General features: G+C 40.0%; 1 protein-coding gene across 3 annotated transcripts in view; it reads left to right on the top strand.

The window, feature by feature from the left end:
- Nucleotides 1-19,821, top strand: part of NAV2 (neuron navigator 2) — a 208,309-nt gene that overhangs the window by 98,860 nt on the left and 89,628 nt on the right. For all 3 annotated transcript variants that reach the window (XM_015630835.2, XM_015630834.2, XM_015630833.3), the window contains 4 exons: nt 5,267-6,365; nt 9,662-9,774; nt 13,119-13,227; nt 15,428-15,823. In XM_015630835.2, coding sequence (XP_015486321.1) covers nt 5,267-6,365; nt 9,662-9,774; nt 13,119-13,227; nt 15,428-15,823 — 1,717 coding nt within the window. The remainder of the gene's footprint in view (nt 1-5,266; nt 6,366-9,661; nt 9,775-13,118; nt 13,228-15,427; nt 15,824-19,821) is intronic.

Here is a 19,821-nt window from a genome sequence, read left to right as displayed (position 1 = left end):
TTGTACAGAACTTACCTATCTGGCAATTTCTGCTTTAAAAAAATAATTTCTGTTGAGTTTTTTTGTGGTCCAGAATAGAAGAGAGAACAGAAAGCTTCAGCTATCCTGTGGGTGGAGGCCATACCCACCCCAGGCTGGTAGCTCAGCTAGTGTCTTCCTGCCAGCTGCAGCTCTCCCAGTGTTACAATTAAAATTTAAATGGAAATTTTTGTTGGCCACAAGAGTTGTGCTTATTTTGAGGAGGGACTGTGTGCTAGATCACTCGTGTTCTGCTCTACCTGCTCGTGGTTTGGATTATGGAAAGATTTGGATTTTTATATTCAACTCCTGGTAGGAATGCAGACATTTCCATACTTACAGGGCTTGATTAATGATCATTGAAGAGGAGAACAGCTCAGCTAAAAAGTTCTTCTCTGTAGGACCTTATGTATAGTGCTTTGAAGGAGAGTCTTCGGGTGGGTGGATGGGAGGGGTCAAGATTCACCATTTATTCTTCTAGATGGGAAATGATGAAGCTGCCACAGCAGTTTCTGCAGTTCTGACACTCTAATGTTATAGAGCAGAGCTGCTTTTATTTCCTACATTAGAATCTCATTGTGGATTTGCTTTTAAATCTGTTATCTAATCTATAGAGTGGACTAAAATATATTTCTCTACATAAGAACTTACTTTTCCCATAGCTGTGAAATAAAAAATAAAAGTTTGTTCATTCAAAAATGGGTAAAAATGCTGTTAAGTTCTTGACCCTCCTAAGGAGAGTAACTATGAGAACATCCTTTATCTGTGTGTTGCCTTTCATGCTTATAATGATGGATTTTGAAAGTTTTCACTTTTAGCAAATCGAAACTTAATTAGAGTGAACATGACAAATGATGGGAAATTGCATATTTTTTTTCCTGACCTAATTATAAGCTCTCAAAGACTTCTGTGGAAGAATTAAATCATAAGCCTTCAGATTCTTTTTTTTCTTCTTAAAAAATGGGTGGGTTTGCAGATGCAGTTCAGTCTTTGCAGGAGCAGCTGAAATCAGATTTACCCATGCTACAGTGTGTATTGGCATTGTAACTGGACCACCAACATCTTTTTTAACAGGAACATTAGGAACAAAATAGATTTCATGCCAAGATTTGGCATTGAAAAGAGGAAAGTGATCATTATTTATTGTAGACTGGCTTGGATTTGAAAACATTTCTTTTATAGTCAGTTTTAGTTAATGCAGGTTGCTGAAGAAAGAAAATAGCCTCCCTCACAGAGGAACACATGGGAAATAATAAGCTTATTAATTGAATGCATGAAACCTGCTCCCCTTTTCATGAAAGAAGGGCCTATGCTATGTTGAATAAAACTTTCCCCTTTGCATACTGATGTGTTCTCCACAAATTGATGTTGCTGCTTCATTAGGAAACTCAGCATTTGAAACTGCATGCTGGCAGTAGAGCTCCTTTTGCTTACCTGTGGACCTGATTTTCTGAGTCTGAGAGAGTTTTCATCCTGTCAGTGAAAAATTCTTTTCCCAAGAGAAAGTTTCTTGAGAAAGTTTTTCTCTCAAGGAATATTTTTGTAAATAGTTCAAGGTTCTCAAAACAGTATCGTACAGCTGTGTTGAGTGTGTTTTCCCTTGTTCCACCAATGGGACTAGAGAGGTGTTGTTCCCTTTACCAATCATGTTAAACCTGTATTGGAACACCTTATAAAAAGGGCTGAAAGTTCCAAAATAAAAATTCCTTCTGATGATCCTCTTTCTGCTGCTACATTGAATCCACGCTTCTTATTTCGTGTCCAACAGCAACACTTAACAAACTTGGCCAGAGAATTAAAAGAGCCAGCACTTGTTTGTGCTGGAAGAAACAGAGAATCTGAAAACCTGATGTTTTCATAAGCAGGGGCAATTTTTCATGAGAGTGTTTTAGGGTGAACCTTTTATTTCTTGCAGTAACTGTGCATGGTGCAATGCAATAAATCACTTGAGTATGTTCAATTTCCAGTTTCACTGTATTTGACCCAAGTACAAATCAAAATCCACCGTAGTTATGTCAGAAAGCACTTTATTTCCTTTCCCAAAGTGTTCCAGCTTAACTGTAGACTTTGTGAATATTTTTCATTCATTACAAGTGCATATCATTCAGTATTCATAGAATGCACTTTGTAGAAAAAGTTAAGTAGACACTCTGAGAATTACTGTTGCAATGTATTATATTTTTTTTTTATTGTTACAGTCATAGTATTGTCCTAATTCTGGTTTCTCTGACATGTCTGTAAACAGAGCTGCACTGTGCTCTTCCTACGCCACTGGCAATGGAAGCAAAATTCACTAACAGACAGGAGGGTGTATGTGGGGGCATTGAGACAAAGAGAGTGTTGTGTTTATAAACAAATAAACTGGGAAAAAGTATACTTTAGTCTGTGACCAAACATAAATAAGTAAACAAATAAATAAATTTCCTGAAAATGTAAAAAAAAAGCAAAGGAGAAATAAAAAAGTTCTGGATTTTGCTAGGAAATAAATTTTGAGCAATGCTTTGGGATTTGGAAAACAAGCCATTTCACTTTATCCAAGCCAAGCATTTTTTCCCAGACGTCTGTGAACTGGAGCACTCATCTGTGCTGTTAGGATGTAGCTGAAGTCCCAAATCAACTAACCCTTTCCATTCACTTCCAGAAGAACATTCTGGAGCTGGTCAGAGCCGCGTTTTGATGTGGTGGCCTCTCCTGCTGTGCAGTGACCTAACAGCCAGCTCAGTGTCTGAGACAGGGTCAGGTTTCTCAGCCAGGTTATGGACCTGGCTCTCAGGTCCCTCTTGTTTCAGGTGAGTGACTTTGTGTAGGCTCTGAGTGCTGGGGAATGCAAGCTGGCTTTATTCATCCCGTACACATGGGACCTGTATTGTTCTCAAACTGTTGTGAAGCACCTATTTGAGAAGGCAGATTTCTTTTCTAAGAAATCACCTCAGTTGTCCGTGTGCTCAGTCCCTGAGCTGAGTTCTTGTGCCTGCATATGTTGTACTAGCAAGGTGTACAACCAGCTCTTCTACTTTATATAGATAACAACCCTTACTGGTTATTTTCATTTTGTCACCCTTCTATTGCCCCAGTCCTGTTTTTCTGAGCAAGTGAAATAATCTATACAAATCAGCTGTGCAGTATGCACAATTGGGATTTTTATCAAGCTTTCATTCCATTGCTGCACATCTTCTGTGGAAGGCTGAGAAAAAGTCTTGCTTGTTCTGAGTGTGCAAAAGGAGCCTGGTGTGGTGTGGGGATGTGGACTGTGATGAGCAGGAGGACTTCAGGAAATGAAAACAAAAACAAAGCAGCAGTGTACAGTAAGAGACATGAAGGAAAGAGCAGTGGTTCAACTTTTGAAAGCAGAGTGAGGAACTTTTTTGGCAGCTTGTGAAGAGGTTGCCACCTTCCTTCCTCCCTCTGTGTCTGTGCCAGGGCACTGTGTCAGGTCACTGCTGCTGTTTGCACTGGGAGTCACACTAGGACTCCTCCCACAGTGGTGGAATCCCTGGAAGTGCTCAAAGAAACCTGCAGGTGTGGTGCTTAGGGGTGTGGTTAAGTGGTGGGTTTGGCAGTCCAGTGTTAATGGTTGGACTTGGTCTTGGTTGTCTTTTTCAACCTTAGTGATTCTCTGATTCCTATGCCATTATCTTTTTGGTCCTTCTTAACACATTGGGTTGAATTCAGCAGGCTTGAGCAGAGCAGCGAGAGGCCAGATGGCATCACTGTTTGGGATATTTGGTGGTTTAATTTTCCTTCTGTACTAGTGTAAAATAGGAGTAATGCCCTGGAAGTCAGCAGGCTGGCACAAGCTTAAAAGCAGCGTGATTCCTGTCTGTGTCTGTCTTCCAGCTCCATGTGGGTACTTTGCCATAGGAAAAGGACAAGAAAAACGAGCCAGTATAATAGTTACTGGCTAAGAGTCCTGGAAACCTTCTGACTTCTGAATATTTTTTAAAGTATCATTAGTGCTATTAGTGCTATCATCATGCTATTCCACTTTGTCCACAACCATGTGAAATGGTTGAGGTTATTATAATACTCTTAGAAACATGATTCTGTGCTAAGTCAGGAAGATGTATGTGACTTAAATCTTCAGTAGATCTGGTTTGGATCAGAGGAGGGAGGTTAACAGAGCTGTATCTTCACTGAGCAACTGAAAGTGAAGTAAAACAGTCCTTGTGTGGCTGCAGCAGCTCGTGATTTACAGGGCTGGATTCACAGGGCTGCCCCTGCTGCCGAGAACGCACGCTCTCAACTGCTGTTGATTTTTGAATTAAAAAAATGCAGCTCTGTACACAGTTTACTTTCGTGCTAGATGGCAGGGAAATATAGGTAAGAGCCGTTAATCCCCAGCAGGCTGCTGGGCAGGCGAACAGACACAGATGACAAAATTTAATTGGAAACATGAGCCGTTTAACAGAAACCATATTTGTGATAATTGAGAGAGTAACATCTCCAAAAGGGAAATTCTGCAAAGAGAAACTGATTCAGAGGAGAAGTGGCCACTGGTAGGTGAGTGTGATTTTTCAAGCTCTCTTTAGGCTCGGAACTAATTTCTTAATAAGAAAAAATAACATTAGGAGGAACTAACTAAATAAAAGGTTTGTTTTCTCTGTGGGGGAGGGCTGTACAGGTACTGTCAAAAGTTTCTCTTACAACTGTATTAGGATATGTGATAATACTTAATTTAGGTTCTTTACAAATGGGCACAATTACTTTTATTTTTGTATCTGGAGTTTTCTTCTACCTTTGCATTATGAAGATATTACCACCCCCACCCACAATAACTGAAAGGACTTTAGTTTTACTTTTTTCCTTACTCCTGCATTTTTTTGTGTTTGAGGTTTTTCTAAGAATCAAACTTGGACAGCAAGTATTTTGCCAAAAGCAGAGGGAACCCTTAGTTACAAAATAGGGCTGTGTTTTTGCTAATGAAAAAGTATTGTGGACTTAATAAGGGAGAGCACATTGCAGAACACATTTTGGTTTGAACTGGAAGAGATTCTTTTTCTTCCTTCTTTTTCTTGAAACAGCAAGTAAATGTAAATTATACAGTAGGAGCTTGTTGCTGTTCTGCTGAGTAGAAAAAAACCTGGCTTTTATTTCATTGGAATTTCACTGATGTGGAAAATACTGATGTGTCTTTTTAATATTTTCAGTGTGAAATTCTTGATGTTTCATTACATAAACAATCTCATAGTAACTCTAATACCGGGTACTACTGTGTTGTTTTTTGGGTTGTTTCTGTGGTTTTTTCCAGAGCCTGCAGACAGCACGGCTTTCCAGCCCACAGGAATGAATGAAAATGTCTCATCCTCTGTTCAAAGCTGTGGTACTGCTGTTCCTTGCAATAACTCCTCAGCCATCCCTCAGCCCAGCTCTGCTATTAAACCTTGGCGCAGCAAGTCCCTCAGTGCCAAGCACACAGCGACGTCTTCCATGTTATCCGTGAAGCAGCCAGCACTGGAGCCTCCAAAGCCACCCTCAGAAATCACCAAAACAGCTCCCAACGGTCAGAAATCCATGCTGGAGAAACTAAAACTCTTCAACAGCAAAGGGGGCTCCAAAGCAGCAGGGACAACACTGGAGTGTCCGGGCTCTCGGGACAACAGCTGTGAAAAGCTGGAGACGCTTCTCACCTTTGAGGAGAGCGAAGAAATTGATGCCACCAATCAGAATGTCAGCAACCTGGGATCGATGTCCAGCAGCCCCAAAATTGCACTCAAGGGAATTGCACAAAGGACTTTCAGCCGTGCACTGACTAATAAGAAAAGTTCTCCAAAGGGTAATGAGAAGGAGAAAGAGAAACAAAAAGAGAAAGAAAAGGATAAAAGTAAAGACATAACAAAGAGAACATCCATCAATGAGAAGCTGGACCTGAAGGAGGAACCTAAAGAGCAGACAGCAGTAACAACAACAACAGAGATGCCAAAAAAGTCGTCCAAGATCACAAGCTTGATCCCTAAAGGAGGGAAGCTGAACAGTGCCAAGAAGGAGGCCTCTGCCCCTTTGCACAGTGGAATACCAAAACCAGGAACAAAAAACACCACAGGGAAATCCTCAAGTGCCCCTGTTCCTGCAAAGGAAGGCGAGAGGAGCCGTGGCGGGAAGGCCAGCTCAGGGCTCTCACATCAGAAGTCCCAGCTGGACAGCCATCATTCCAGCTCCTCCTCCAGCCTAGCTTCCTCTGAGGGGAAGGGCGTTGGGGGCCCCCACAGCAGTAGCAGCAGCCAGGCCATGAACGGGCCTGCGGTGACAACCCACACCACAGGCAGCAACACCGTGAGTGTGCAGCTACCTCATCCTCAGCAGCAATACAGCCACCCCAACACCGCCACCGTCGCACCCTTCATGTACAGGTACAGGACACACCTCTTGGGGCTGGGGGAATGGGGTGCCCAGAAGGGTCATTCTGGACACGTGCAGGGGAATGAAGCAGCAAGGTAAATGCCACATCTTGGAGAAGTTTCTTGCTTCAAGAGTGTAGGCAATTTATGCATTTTCACAAAAACTGATGGCGAAGGCTGTATGAGAAGTTGTGATAGCAGGGGGAATAATGGTTGAATCCAGCCCTGCTAGCAGGAAAGACGACAATCTGAACACCTCCTTGATGAGGTGCTTCTCTTCCAAAGGGTACAAGAGCATGTATTACGTTTGTTTTGTGCACCATAGCTTTGAAAGTTGTAGTAACTATGCCAGGACACATTCAGGGTCTTCATTGTGGCTGATGGTGGTGGAGCTGCCTCATTATAAGCAGGAGTTGGAAATTTAAATTAAAAAAAAACAAAAAAAACCCAAAACCCAAAAAACTTTCATTTAAGTAAGGCCACACAAGAAGTCTGTGGTTTTGTATGTGTTAACCCTGAGATAATGAAAAGAACAGCCAAAGGAAGTCACAGGTAACCTTTGTCTAGTCTGTTTTCTATTTGAAGCACCTTCTGCTTGACAGTGGCAGTAGAGAATACATAGGGAAGTATCCTAGGGATAGTAGAGAAGTAATAAGAGGGAAATCAGTAGCAGAGATTCTTAAGGACACAGCATGACTGGGACAAGAAGTTTCTCAGTCAGAGGATAGGATTTTTGGTTTGGATAGCCATCTCGTGGGGGTTTTTGACACTGCTAAGCTCTTTCATAGGAAGAGGATGCAAGTGTTTGCTCTGTCTTTATTATCCTCTTGCTGCTCGTAATCTGAAAGACCTTTCTCACCTCCTTTTAAGATGTATCCTTTCTAGGCTAAGGTGACCTAGCCTTTTTAGTTTTCTCTTAAGGAGATTCTGTTCATGACCTTTGGTCATTTTTGTTGCCCTGTCCCATGGTTTTTTCAGCTATAATGTACACATTTTGGCTTGGATCTCTTGGCAGATGTAGCATAAAAAATGGTCAGCCACATTTTTTAAATAAGAATGAATGTCAGTGGAATGAACCTGAAGGAGAGGGATGCCAAAGGCCTGTGTAGGAATGTAGAATGGGAAGAGCAACCCTTGGGTCTTCTGGCCCCTTTGAGAATTCTACCTGTGTGTATGGAATTAAATGCCAGGGACCTGGGAAGCAGAAATTTTTGGAGATGAGTTGTTAAGTTTATCACTACAGTGTTCATCTGGTATCACTACCTTCATTCTTCTTAGTATTGATCTTAGTCTGAACACAGATATCATCATCTAAAGTGTAAAAGTAGATTCAGTCCATACATTGTCTGTAACCTAAACATACTGATAGACTTCTCACAGTATTTATTTGACCTTTTACCAAAATCAGGAATGAAACTGCCTATTGGCAGCTGGAAAATTGAAAAATAATGTTTACTTTTCAGCGCTGGAGAAAAAAAGGCCAAACTCTGTAATCATGTTAGCTTTAAAAGGAAAGAGAAAAATCAGAACATGCAAGGCAAACATAACACATTTTTATATTTGCTGTATTTGCTATCCAGACATTTTTTCAGTCTACAAAATGCACTTGTTAATGCATTGCAGTAGAAGGCTCAGGTGTTTTCTGACATCAATTAAGGTTACTTTAATTTGTATTTTTCAGCTGCCTGTAGACTTTTTGTTTGGGTTTGATGGGGTTTTTTTTAAGCAAAAGGCCTAAGAAATTGTCCTGCATTTTGTATAGGGTTGTTCCGGGCAGAAAGGGAGCTTCAGCAAAGTTTATTAGAGAAGCCCTCCCATTGAGTTAGGAGACGCAGAAAGGACCTCCTTGCTTTCTAAACTCCTTCTCAGAGAGGAGTTCTCGATGAAGCTGGATCCAGGCTTAGCACCAGACTTTGTCAACTTTGTTCATGTCTATATATGATTATATAGGTGTAGTTGAACTTCATATAATTCAACTGTCCGGTAGGATTAAGGATGGCAAACCAGATATATTTATATGAAAATAAGTGATTTATTTTGACAATGATTAGACTAATAGTTTTCAATCAGAATTATTTACTACACAGTAAGGATAGCTGTGATTACTAGTATAGATAATTCATTATTTTTGAAACAATATCAAAAGAATTATGCTAGAGTTATATTAAAAGCAATTATTCAGTAGAGATTGATGTTATTCACCCATACCAACGACTGCAGGCACATCTCTTTTGCTTACTCACCAGGATGTCCCCACTCAAGGGGGGATTCTGCACAAACTCCAAGGAGGGATGTGTTAGAAGGCCTTGCCATTAAAGAGTGGGATTGGGCTTTTATAATATGAAGTGACTGTCAGTCATGTGTCTTGGCTAGCTGTGTCAGCCCAGCATCTCTAGTTACCAGTGGTATCATTGTTGGTTCCTTTATCAGGTACTTTACCAAGTCTGCCACACCTTCACCTCCCTGTCAGGAGGTTGAATTTCAGGGTTGATGAGTCAGGCTGGTTTCAGCATTATTCAACACCAAAAGCAGCCAGAGGCCCCTTCTCCTTCTGCCACAGACAGCTCTGTAAATTGGACATTGTTCCAGTTGTTTTACCCCCACTCCAGGCAAAGCATCCTGCTACAAGAGTCAGGTGACATTAAGAGTATTGCAATAATAATTCCCCACTGTGTCCTCACTTTTTTACAGTACTTACCCTTGGGGCAGGAGAACTTCCAGCTGCCTGTTGGTTTGGTTCTATGAGCAAAAACATAGCACAGCTAGTAAAGTGAAATGAGTCACAGTATCTTACTCAAATTTAACAATAGATCCTTACATCACCTTTCAGTATCTAGCAGCCATAATATCAGACAATAAATTGGAGTTTGAAGTTGGTTTTGCCCAATCATTTCTTTTAAAATGGAAGTGATGTTGAAGGGAACCTAGCATGAGTGTAACATGCCATCAGATGCTTCCTGCTTTATCTTCATGCAATACAAACTTTATAGGAGAGGATCAGATTAGCCACAACGGATGTTATTGATAATTAAAATACATCTGGAAATCCAAGTGTTTTAAGACCCCATCTGATGAGCTGTGAAGCCTATCTTTGACTATGAATTTTTTATTTTTTACAGCTGAGTGCTTGTTTCCATTTCCAGGACATAATTCAACATGGGACTAATGAATTATGTAAAATCAGTCTGCTGGTCTGTTCTGGAGAGTGGGACAGAGTGGCTGAGGGCAGGTGCACTCATCTTGTTGTTATACTTGAGATACTTTAGATGGAGAGTGACTGCACATTCCTGTTTTGTTTTGCTTTCCAGATCTCAGACAGACAATGAAGGGAACGTAACAGCCGAGGCCAGCACAGGAGGGGTCAGCATGGATTCTGCTCTTTATGTCAAAACTGCCCAGCCTGCCGTTGAGGACCTCTCAGGTAAGTCTTGCAGCATGACCCGTTACTGGCTGTGATCTGGTTAAATTAGAATGGGCTAGAGCAAGTTGACTTTATTCCTAATGCTTTAGTTCTTAATAACAATATTTCTTTCAGCTCTTCAGCAATGAAAACTGGGTGTCAGTAATTTGAGCTCTAGATGCTTAAGTTCAGCACAAGTGTGCTCCCCAAATCTCTTGAAATCACTAGGGATTTTGCCTGCTTTAAGTTTGTCTAGGAGATGTGCATAATTTTTTAAGATTTAACTACAATAAGGAACCTAAGTATTCCCAAGCATTTAATATGTATTGTTTAGTTTTAAAAACTTCATTTCAGAGATTATAGAAGAGGCTGTGTTCATTTCCTTGACGTTTTGGTTTGGAGGTCTTGAGTGATCTCAGTATCACTCACATGAATCTGATCAATTTGAGAAATAGCCTTCGCAGCAATAGGGCACTAAAATTCAGCTACACTCCATTGTGTCCAGCATACAGAAGCAGAAGCTGGTTGTAGCTAGAATATGAGCAGTCTAAATTAGGAAGTACCTGGTATATTTATCTAGAATTCCTGCTACTGTAAGAAGTATATGCTAGTTAGCAAAAAAAATTAAACTTATTAATATAACAAAGGGATTTTCAGCAACCATATTCTCTTAGAATCTATTAGATTCTACTAATGTGATCTAAAATGTGTTTTTAAAGTCACAGTCTAAACTCTTCCTGTCCCTATTTCAGCAATATCTATGACTTTGCATACTGTGTGCTATTGCAGGATGTCTCATTTGTAGGATATCTCAGGTTTTTTCCAGCTACTTAGTCTTGGTGTCCCCCACTTTAATGTGGGGTTTGAAACCAAATGCCCTCCTTGGAAAAGTGATGTGGCTAAAAGTTTCATCATGAGATTAATTTTATTCTGTATTGCCTATTCTATCAATGCTGCCTTTATACCTGTGTGCTGATGGCAAAGGTGAGAAGCAGAGTCACTGGTGAGGAAGAGGGCTGCAGGAATGCCTAAATGAACATATCTGTGTGTACAATTTATACATAGGTGGATTAAGTACTTAAAAGGCAGGTAAAAGGCACAAGGGATAAAATCCTTGAGAACATTTTTGTGTTTGTTTTTAAATATAAGAGTTGCAAGTAAGAAACGCAGTGTCCAGCTGCTTAAAATTTTTCAGCATTACCTCTTAATCATCATATTGGCTGGGCTGGATGTATTTCAGCCTGCAAACTGAGAAGTGTTTCTAGACCACAAAAGGTCTTTGGTCTTTAATGTTAGATATTATGTAAGTAAAACTATTACACAACTGTGTAAGAATATGTAAGTTCCAAAACTTGATCCTGAGGCAGAAGACAGCTGACAACCTCAAACAGGGGAGATGCCAACCCCAGCTGTGCACAGTCAGACCAGACAGCAGCATCCATGAAGGGGCCTTGGGGGAAACAAACCAAACTAAACAAAATAGTCCCTCACCCCAAGTGTATTAGAAGAAATAAGGCACAGATATCTTCTCTTCCTGCATAGCAGCTATTGATGCTGTTAATTTAAAAGCACATGTGAAACAAAAGAGAGCATAGGTAGGGAAAAATGAAAGCAGAATTGTTTAAGAATGCTCCCTTCTCACGAGAAGCTGAGTGATTTCAGAATTAAGCTCTAGGGGCCAACTACCCAATATCTGTCTTTTAAGTATAGTTACAATTCAAGCAGTGGAATGTAATTTAAGTGAAAATTTGGTATCAATTTAGGCATGAGTGATCTCAGAAGAAATTGATTTAGTTTGTCTCTTGTGTGTTTTCTTAAGAAGTTACCTACCATTGTCTTAACATCTGTGAAATGATCTGTAAAAGACCACTGTGAACTAAAGTCTTATAAATATTTTATGTTTTTTACTACAAAAATTTGTAGATCCATGAGTATAGAAAATGTTTGCTGTTCCAGAGACCCACTGGCTGAAGTAATCGGTCTTGTTAGGTGGATGTTTTCAGTCCAGCCAGCCCATAATTGTTTGACCCTCTGGCTTAAGTGAATTGTAACTCAGGGAGATGATTTCCCAGAGAGTAGAGACTGATTAAAAGAAAAATGCCCTCATGGGCTCTAAGCACTTTGGTCAGTAGTTTGTAGCACTGCTGCTTTGTAGGCAAAAGTGAGTGAGTGGGTTTTTCTGTGCCACCAACCTGGCATCTTTTAGAAACATGAAATTTAAAGCAGAGAATGTAGAAAGTTCCAACAGCTTTTTTTGTCTGGTTCTTCTCACTTCTGATGTGTGTAATATATAGATATCCATCTAAACTAGCAATTGTGCGGGTGCCCAGCATCCTGGCAGCTCAAAAATGCATCACTTGTACAGAGAAGGCTGATATAAAATGTGAAAAGTTTTACATTTACTGTAGTATTTTCTTCAGTCACGAGTTGTAAACCTTTTAGACTGAAATAATTTCCTTCTGTGCTCAACAGAAGCTTTGTGACAGTTTTTTGTTCCAGCTTTCAGCTTACAAAGAATATGCCAGCACTACTAGAAATTCACTTCTCTTCAACCTCTTAGAGGATTTAACTCTGTAATGCTCAGCTGAGGTAGCAGCCGAAGCTTTTCTGAAATGACAGCTGACAGCACGTAAATAAATTATGCTGAAGCACTAATTAAATTATTAATTTGATAAAATGAAATTATGCTCAGGCAGTAAGAAGACTTTTTTTTTTGTGTATATAAACTCTACTTTTAAAGAGCAGGACATGAATGTGCTTCTGAACAAAGTATTTAAAGAACAGGATTTCTCAGTGCTGTGAAAAATTAAGCCATCCCCCAACTTCATGTCATGTACCACATTTTAGGAATAGTAACTGTGTCGTGATGTTGACATGCAAAACCTTTTTCTTATTTTACCTGAAACATCAGTCATCATGGAACACCCACCCAGTCAGCACTGTTTAGTTTATGGAAAGCTGTTACTGTAGGAGAAAGATCTAGTGAAAACACAACATTGGAGAAATTGCTTGTGTCAGGTTAATGTTAATTGTATCAATATATTAGATGGAAAGGGGGGTATTGATGGAGTGTATGTGCTAATGAGGTTGAAAGTTAACCTTTAATTTAAATTGGGAAATTACATGGGAAATGACAGTACAGCAACATCTCAAAGGCAGCCTGTGCAATGAAGGTAATGCTGCAGAGCTCATTTCAGTCAGGATGTGATGATGGCAGGTGCCTGCCAAGGGGGAATGAAATCTCAAGCCTAACCAGCTTAGAAAGTTAGAAAAAAGTGCATTTGAGTCAGATTCAGGCATAGGTTGCAGCTCAGTTCTGTGCTGTTCCCCGCCTGGTCCTTACTCAAGGCTTATTTTCCCTGTAGGAGAGGATCCAGAGACTCGGCGGTTGAGAACTGTGAAAAACATCGCTGACCTTCGGCAGAACCTGGAGGAAACCATGTCCAGTTTGCGGGGAACCCAGGTCACCCACAGGTAGGGACACCACTGTGTTCGTAAAAAAATGGAAACCACTCTGCTCTTACTTTACATCTCTTACACCTGGCTGGGTTGCATCCTTAGAAAAATTATTAACACTGACAATGGGAGATGCTGATTTTGTAATTTTTGTCTTCAATGCACAGAATTTGAATAATGTTGGCTGGTTATCGAGAGGTATGATGAGGAATTGATGGGATGGGATTTGTATTGACTCAGAGGTCAAGAATAATCACTTGTTAAATGTGTGAGGTGATGTTTGAATATAAGTTACAGTTTAAAATGTTTCTTCTTACTGTTGAGTAACTTCTCATTACTCTCTCCCCCTATATGTAATATTTTGTTTAAATAAGAGGTGAACTGTGCTTGACCCACATTATCAAATGCATAACTTAAATTCCTGACCAAACTTTGGACAAACAAAATTTTTTAATATTGTTAGTCATCACCTGAATGTAACAGCTTTTTCTTTGTAAAACAGGATTTGGAAATCTTCAGCAATATTTAAAATATACTGCAAATAAACAAAGATTAGTATTACATTTAAACATTGTGTGAGCTAGATCTTTTCAGTGTTGAACAGGAAGTTTGGGAGAATAAGCTGTTTGGCTGCTTATGACGTTAGGGTCCTACCTAGTGCTTGGTGCCTTATGTACCCCAGCCCTAAATGAGTTTATTGGGGAAACACTTTTTTGCTTTGTGTCTGAAACTGAAGCTGAGCTTGCAAAGATGAATTCCCAAAGCTATTTTTCTTTGCAAATTTCAATTAATGTGACATCCCTTCATGGTTTTATTACTATAACCAGAGAATACAAATGTTTTTGCAGTTTACATGTAACATTACATTGAGAATGGTACAGTGCTGTTCATTTTTACTAATATCCACAGTAAATAAAAAAGTGGCACTTAGTTGAGCAGGAAACAAAAGAGAAGTTTTTGTGGGTAAGAGAAGTTGCAGCTATGGATTAGCTGCAAATAAATAGCTGCAACTCAGTGATGAGTATTCAGAGTATAGCCTTGCAATCTGTACACATCAATTGAAAACTCATGGTGTAGTCCCATTTTTAGGGTTCCATATATAAATATTATCAATATTTTTAAAAATATACATAACTCATGAATATATGAGTAATTTATTGCTTTTTCTGATTCGGGTTTGAACATCTTCAAAGTAAGTCATAGTTCACTACTGGCTTGTTAATATGCAAATTATATTTTGAAAAAAAAAATTTTTTTTGGCTCTTACTTCTTACTTTTTTAATTTAATTCTCTCCATGGTGTAGAAATAGCTTATGTCTTGGTGCTGGGCCAAGATATGTCCAGAGTTAGAATTTTCATGACTTTGGGCAATAAAAAGGAATACATCAGAAAAATGGTACTTCATCAGGTTTTCCTTAAGTCAGCATATTATCCTATTCCCTTGCTGTTGTATGTGCTTGAAGATGAGAAAGATACGCTTTGATATTGTGGATAATCCATTAAAAAGCTCCTGCTTAAGTCTTCTCACATCTATGTAGAGCACCTGGTGGCATGGGTGCAAGAGTCTCTTTAGGAACATAGGGGAAAGACCTGAAAAGTGAAAAGAAAGGATCTCCCCAAGTGTTGTAGCAGTAAATTGTTAGTTATTTATTACTATAACCAGAGAATACGAAGTTACATACAATCAGTAACTTGCTGAGAGTTCAGAGCCTTGGAAGCACCTGAAATCTCACAGCATTCCATGTAAGAGCCACATTTGATCCAGTGCATCTGATGCCTTGGAGTGATGCCTAGAACAGAGGCTAGACAAGATTAAGAGAGTAAAGTGGGTATTTATTAAGGGCCTTCAAACAGGTACCCCTTGGGCAGTCAGAAGTCTTCCAGAGGCTACACACAAGATGGACGATGGTCGCAAGTTTTTAGACAATTATAAGTTTGGTCCATTAACATATTGGGCATTAGTTCTCTAATTATAGATTCAGTGTATGTGAAGTCATATACCCCCAGGTTGCTCTCCCCCTAATTCACTTTGTTTATACTTTTGGGGCCTGAGGCAGTAGGGTGTCCTTGAATTTCAGACCTGGATTGTTTTGTCTGACCAAATATGGAGACAGTTAACTAACACTCTATATGGTGTTTAGAGTTGTACACTAAATCAGTACAGGATTTGAAACATATAAAAGCTAAAGTCCTAAGGCATCACATCTCTCCTTTCAAGCACCTTGGAGACCACATTTGACACCAACGTCACCACTGAGATCAGCGGGCGCAGCATCCTCAGCCTGACTGGCCGGCCAACACCGCTGTCCTGGAGACTGGGCCAGTCCAGCCCGCGGCTGCAGGCCGGCGACGCGCCGTCCATGGGGAACGGGTACCCCCCCAGGGGGAACGCCAGCCGCTTCATCAGCACCGAGCCTGGTGCCGGGCGGTACCTGTACTCGGCACCGCTGCGGCGGCAGCTGGCCACACGCGGCAGCAGCGTCTGCCACGTGGACATCACCGACAAGGCTGGCGACGACATCGACCTCGAGGGCATCGCCATGGATGCCTCCGGATACATGAGCGATGGCGATGTGCTGGGCAAGAACATCAGGGCTGACGACATCACCAGTGGGTGAGTTAATGCCTCGCTTTATGTGATTCTTCCATTCTGTTTATAGCCCTGTATTTCCATGATTATTTTGACAAATAGAACCCAACACCAAAGATATTCTATTCATTTTAATAAGCTTTTGGAGAGACAGCTCATTATCACAGAGGGATTTAAACAAAATTCAAGTTTTAAGTGCACATTAAGAAAATATCCCCTAGATATTAAGATACCTAGAATGTGATTAAATGTTTTCCTGAGTCAAGATTCGTCATGGTTGCAACATGTATTGGTGCCCACAAGATGGAGGAAGTGAGGCACATTTTGTACTTAGCTGAACTCTTTTGCTCCCGGAACTTTCAGGAGCCAGTTCACTGGAAGGAAATGAGTTTGCATCTGTGTGTTAGATAAAATACTGGTACGTGTTACAAAACATTTAAAGAGCAAGTCAGTGTGCAGAGATATCAAGTGACAGACAATTATTAACAAGGTTTTACATCAACTTTTTACCTCTGCCTTGAGTGGGAAAAGTATTTGTTCTTTTCTCCAAAGTCAGTATTCAATGCATCTACTTTCAGTTCTTACTATAAAAGTAATTCTTTCTTAGCTCAAATACCTTAGCATTGGATTGATTCAAAAAATGAACTTTGAGATTTAAATTATTTGGTGGTTAATAATTATTAAAAAATTATTAAATTTTTTGTTGTTGTTTTTCTTTGTTTTATTTTGGAGGTTTTTTTTGGTTGGTTGGTTTTTTGTTTGGGAATATTTGGGGTTTTTTTTGTTTTCTTTTTTTTAGCTTCTTTGTTTGTTTGTTTGGGGGTTTATTGGTTTGGTTTGGGGTTTTTTTTTATAGCAGCCCTGTCTGGCCTTCTTGCACCCTTTGCTTTTCTGTAATTTTTTTTATTGGTGACTGGTTAGGGCAAATTTGGGAGAAAACCTCCGAATGCAGTTCCCTCCAGAAAGCAAATTCAAACAGCCCCTCCCCCACCTGGTTTGGGAAAAAGATTTCCTTGGAGAAAAGTGGAAAAAACTGTTTATTTAACAGAAATTGAATATTAAACAATAAAACCTCTCAGTGTTTGAAGGGATGACAAATCCAAAAAAGTCCTTTTTATAGGGTGTAGCTCAGCTTGCTCAGTCTCTTATCAGTCCCTCTGACACTGGAAAGTTCCGAGGCCCAGGACCCGGTGGTCCACAGGCATGAGCTCCCAGGGTTTGTCTGGGTTTTCAGTCCAGACCAGGTTTGAACTTATCTAAGAAAAAGGAAAAAACACAGTCCAGGGAACTTCTCTGCCTTGGCTAGCTAAAAACTAACTAAAAGCAAAGGAGAGCTTTGTCCCACTGTATGTCTGTGCTGCAGACACAGTCCAGAGAAGCAGAAGGGAGTGAGTGCAGTTTCTGCAAACAAACTGCACATTTCTTCTTCCCCCTACTTCACTCTTGGAACCAATCTTAAAGGTGTAGAACTTAATATGTAACATAAACAGAACAGGCAATTGGGGATACCAGTCTGCCCAGGACAGTGACATTTCTAGTTGCATTGGCTTTTTTTGAAATATGTAATGTCTCTTACTGGAATCCAGCTGCTTCTTTGTCATTAACTGAACCAGTTCATTTGCACCATCTGGAAGCCTCCATTAATTATGTCCATTATGAATTTTTGGATATTTTCACACTTCTTGAGAAGTAAGACACCTTCTTTTAAATTTAACTAAACTTTCATTAGGGAAGCATATAGTAAAGTAGTTGATGTAAAAATCAGTGTAAAATTCTGTTTCTGATGAAACACCAGTAGCTGTTGCTGCATTAATAATGCATCCAATCACTAATGCACCTTGTGTTTTCCTCATATAAATCAACTAACACCTGGAATTTTTTCATTTCATTTTGTAATGTTTATTGTAGTAACAGTTACTGCTTTTCCCATGGACTTTGAATTATATTTAAATTTGTGGCTGTAGTTTTGGTCTGGAAGTGAGGAAATTAAATTCTAAGTAGCACTCTAGTTTCCATAAAACACCTTGAGTGGTAGTTGAGAATTATGCCTGCCAGAACTGCCAGCTCAGCCTTCTGTTGCTCAGAGAGGAGCCCCAGTCTTTGCAGACCTTTACTTATTGTATAAAATTCAGATTCCAGGTTGAGGAAAAGGAAAAAATATAAAAGTTGTCAAATTTATGAATTATATAGCCATAGAAATCCCTACCTTCACTCATCTCTGTGTATCATTTCCTTTTCTATGTCTGGTCATCCTGCAGGGTAAAAACTGGGAGTCTCCATATTCGGAAAGTACAAGAGTGGTGTTTAGATTCTGGGTAAGAAAATGGTTTTGCCAGTTGGTATCTCTGTCACCAAAGCAGTGAGTTATATACCAAGAATTTTAAACATAGCAGAAGAGTCATATCCTCCACCCCACCTCACTCCTGGCCTTGAGCATTGGGATGTCTAACTGAGTATCTGACTCGTTTTTCCCCACTAGTTTTTAAAGCAGTGAGATACTTTTCACTTTTTACTCATGTATCATGTAGTAGCCACATACTGATAAATAAGATCTCAATTTAAGGTTCTTAGGACAAGAAATGTGAACAAATATATTTTTCTTTTCCACATCTCTTGCCTTTAATTACAAAAGTGTTTTGCCAGATAGTGTGAGTTGGTTTATCAATTCATATAGCACTGTTGGGGTCATTGGCTAAGTTCCAAAGACAGAATTGGTATTGTAGGTGAATCCATTGTTGGAAAGATGCAGTTCTATATCCAGGTTTTGAACAGGGTTTGGAGATGGGCAGTTTTGGGGTCCTCTCTTTGCTGCACTAATGGGCATTTGGAGGGAGAGAGCTGCTGAAAGCAGCCCCACAATTCTGGGGTTGCAGTCTGTGGAGAGTAATCATGTGAGTGGATTCCTTGAGAAGGGAATATTGCAGTATTAAATTGCAGTAACAGCATTCCAATATTAAAGGAGAAGGATAAAAAAATAAGGTTGTTATCTTTGGTGATCCCTAATGACACTGGGTTGCCATCTCCAGTGTGAACAGATGGTTGGTAGCCTGTTCTATAACTTATCTTCCCCAAAGTCTGTTTAATTCAAATAGTAAGAAAAAATAGGATGGTATTGTGTTTTTGTGGGAGAGGAATAATAAACTGCTTAGAAATCAGAGAGGTTGCTTGTAAAGAAAGCATCCGTGTGACATGCTGCAGAACAAATCACCAAGATCAGTGGTAGGGCAAACAGGCTCAACATTTCCAGAAGCCAGCTACACTATGTGCAGAGCAGCACAAGAGGATATTTAGAGCATGAATAGCTCTTTATTAGCTGGTATATGTTTCACTTTGTCATTTTTCAGAATTGTCACAATCCTAGAGTCTGAAAACCTTGGAGCTGTGTTTTCATTGGCAAACTGATAAGGAAGGAAGCCAAAATATTTGTTTCAGCCAAAATAATTCCAATAGCCAAGAAAAACTAGTTTAGCCCTGTGATCCTGGTGCTTTCTCTGAAATGTCCTGGGTCATGGGAAGTTTTGTTTGGCCTCCCCTAATGAGTCTGCTCAAGCAGAGCTCTGGCAGACCCTGGGATTGCTTTCCTAGGGCTAAGACAGGGTATCCAAAGAGACAGAGAACAGCTCTTAAACTAAGCAAGTCTCCAGGGGGTGGATCAAAGGTAAGAAGTTCCCTTTTAACAGGGTCTAAAACATAACCCAGTGATGAAGCAACAGGAGTAGGATTTGTGTGAGCCCTGGGGATTGAGCCCCCAGCCCACTCCTTTTGGTGACTCGCTGAGCTGGAGGCTCAGAGCCTCAGTGGAAGGTATACCAGAATTGTCTCACCTCTCTACCCTAAAGATTGTCCCAGATGGGAATGTTAATTCTCATGGACTTTTTGCATTTGTTCAGAAGGTTTTTGTCCACTTCAGTCTCTTTCTGGCTACTAACATGCGCATTCCTACTTTTTTTGTCTCCTTAGCCCCAGTTTTCTTTAATGAGATGTAGAGTTAATTTTCTTTTTATCTTTTATTGGAATGCAGC

Source organism: Parus major, chromosome 5 (assembly GCF_001522545.3).
Source record: "Parus major isolate Abel chromosome 5, Parus_major1.1, whole genome shotgun sequence".
In the NCBI taxonomy this organism is placed as follows: Eukaryota; Metazoa; Chordata; class Aves; order Passeriformes; family Paridae; genus Parus; species Parus major.
This window is presented reverse-complemented; position numbering and strand designations above follow the sequence as displayed.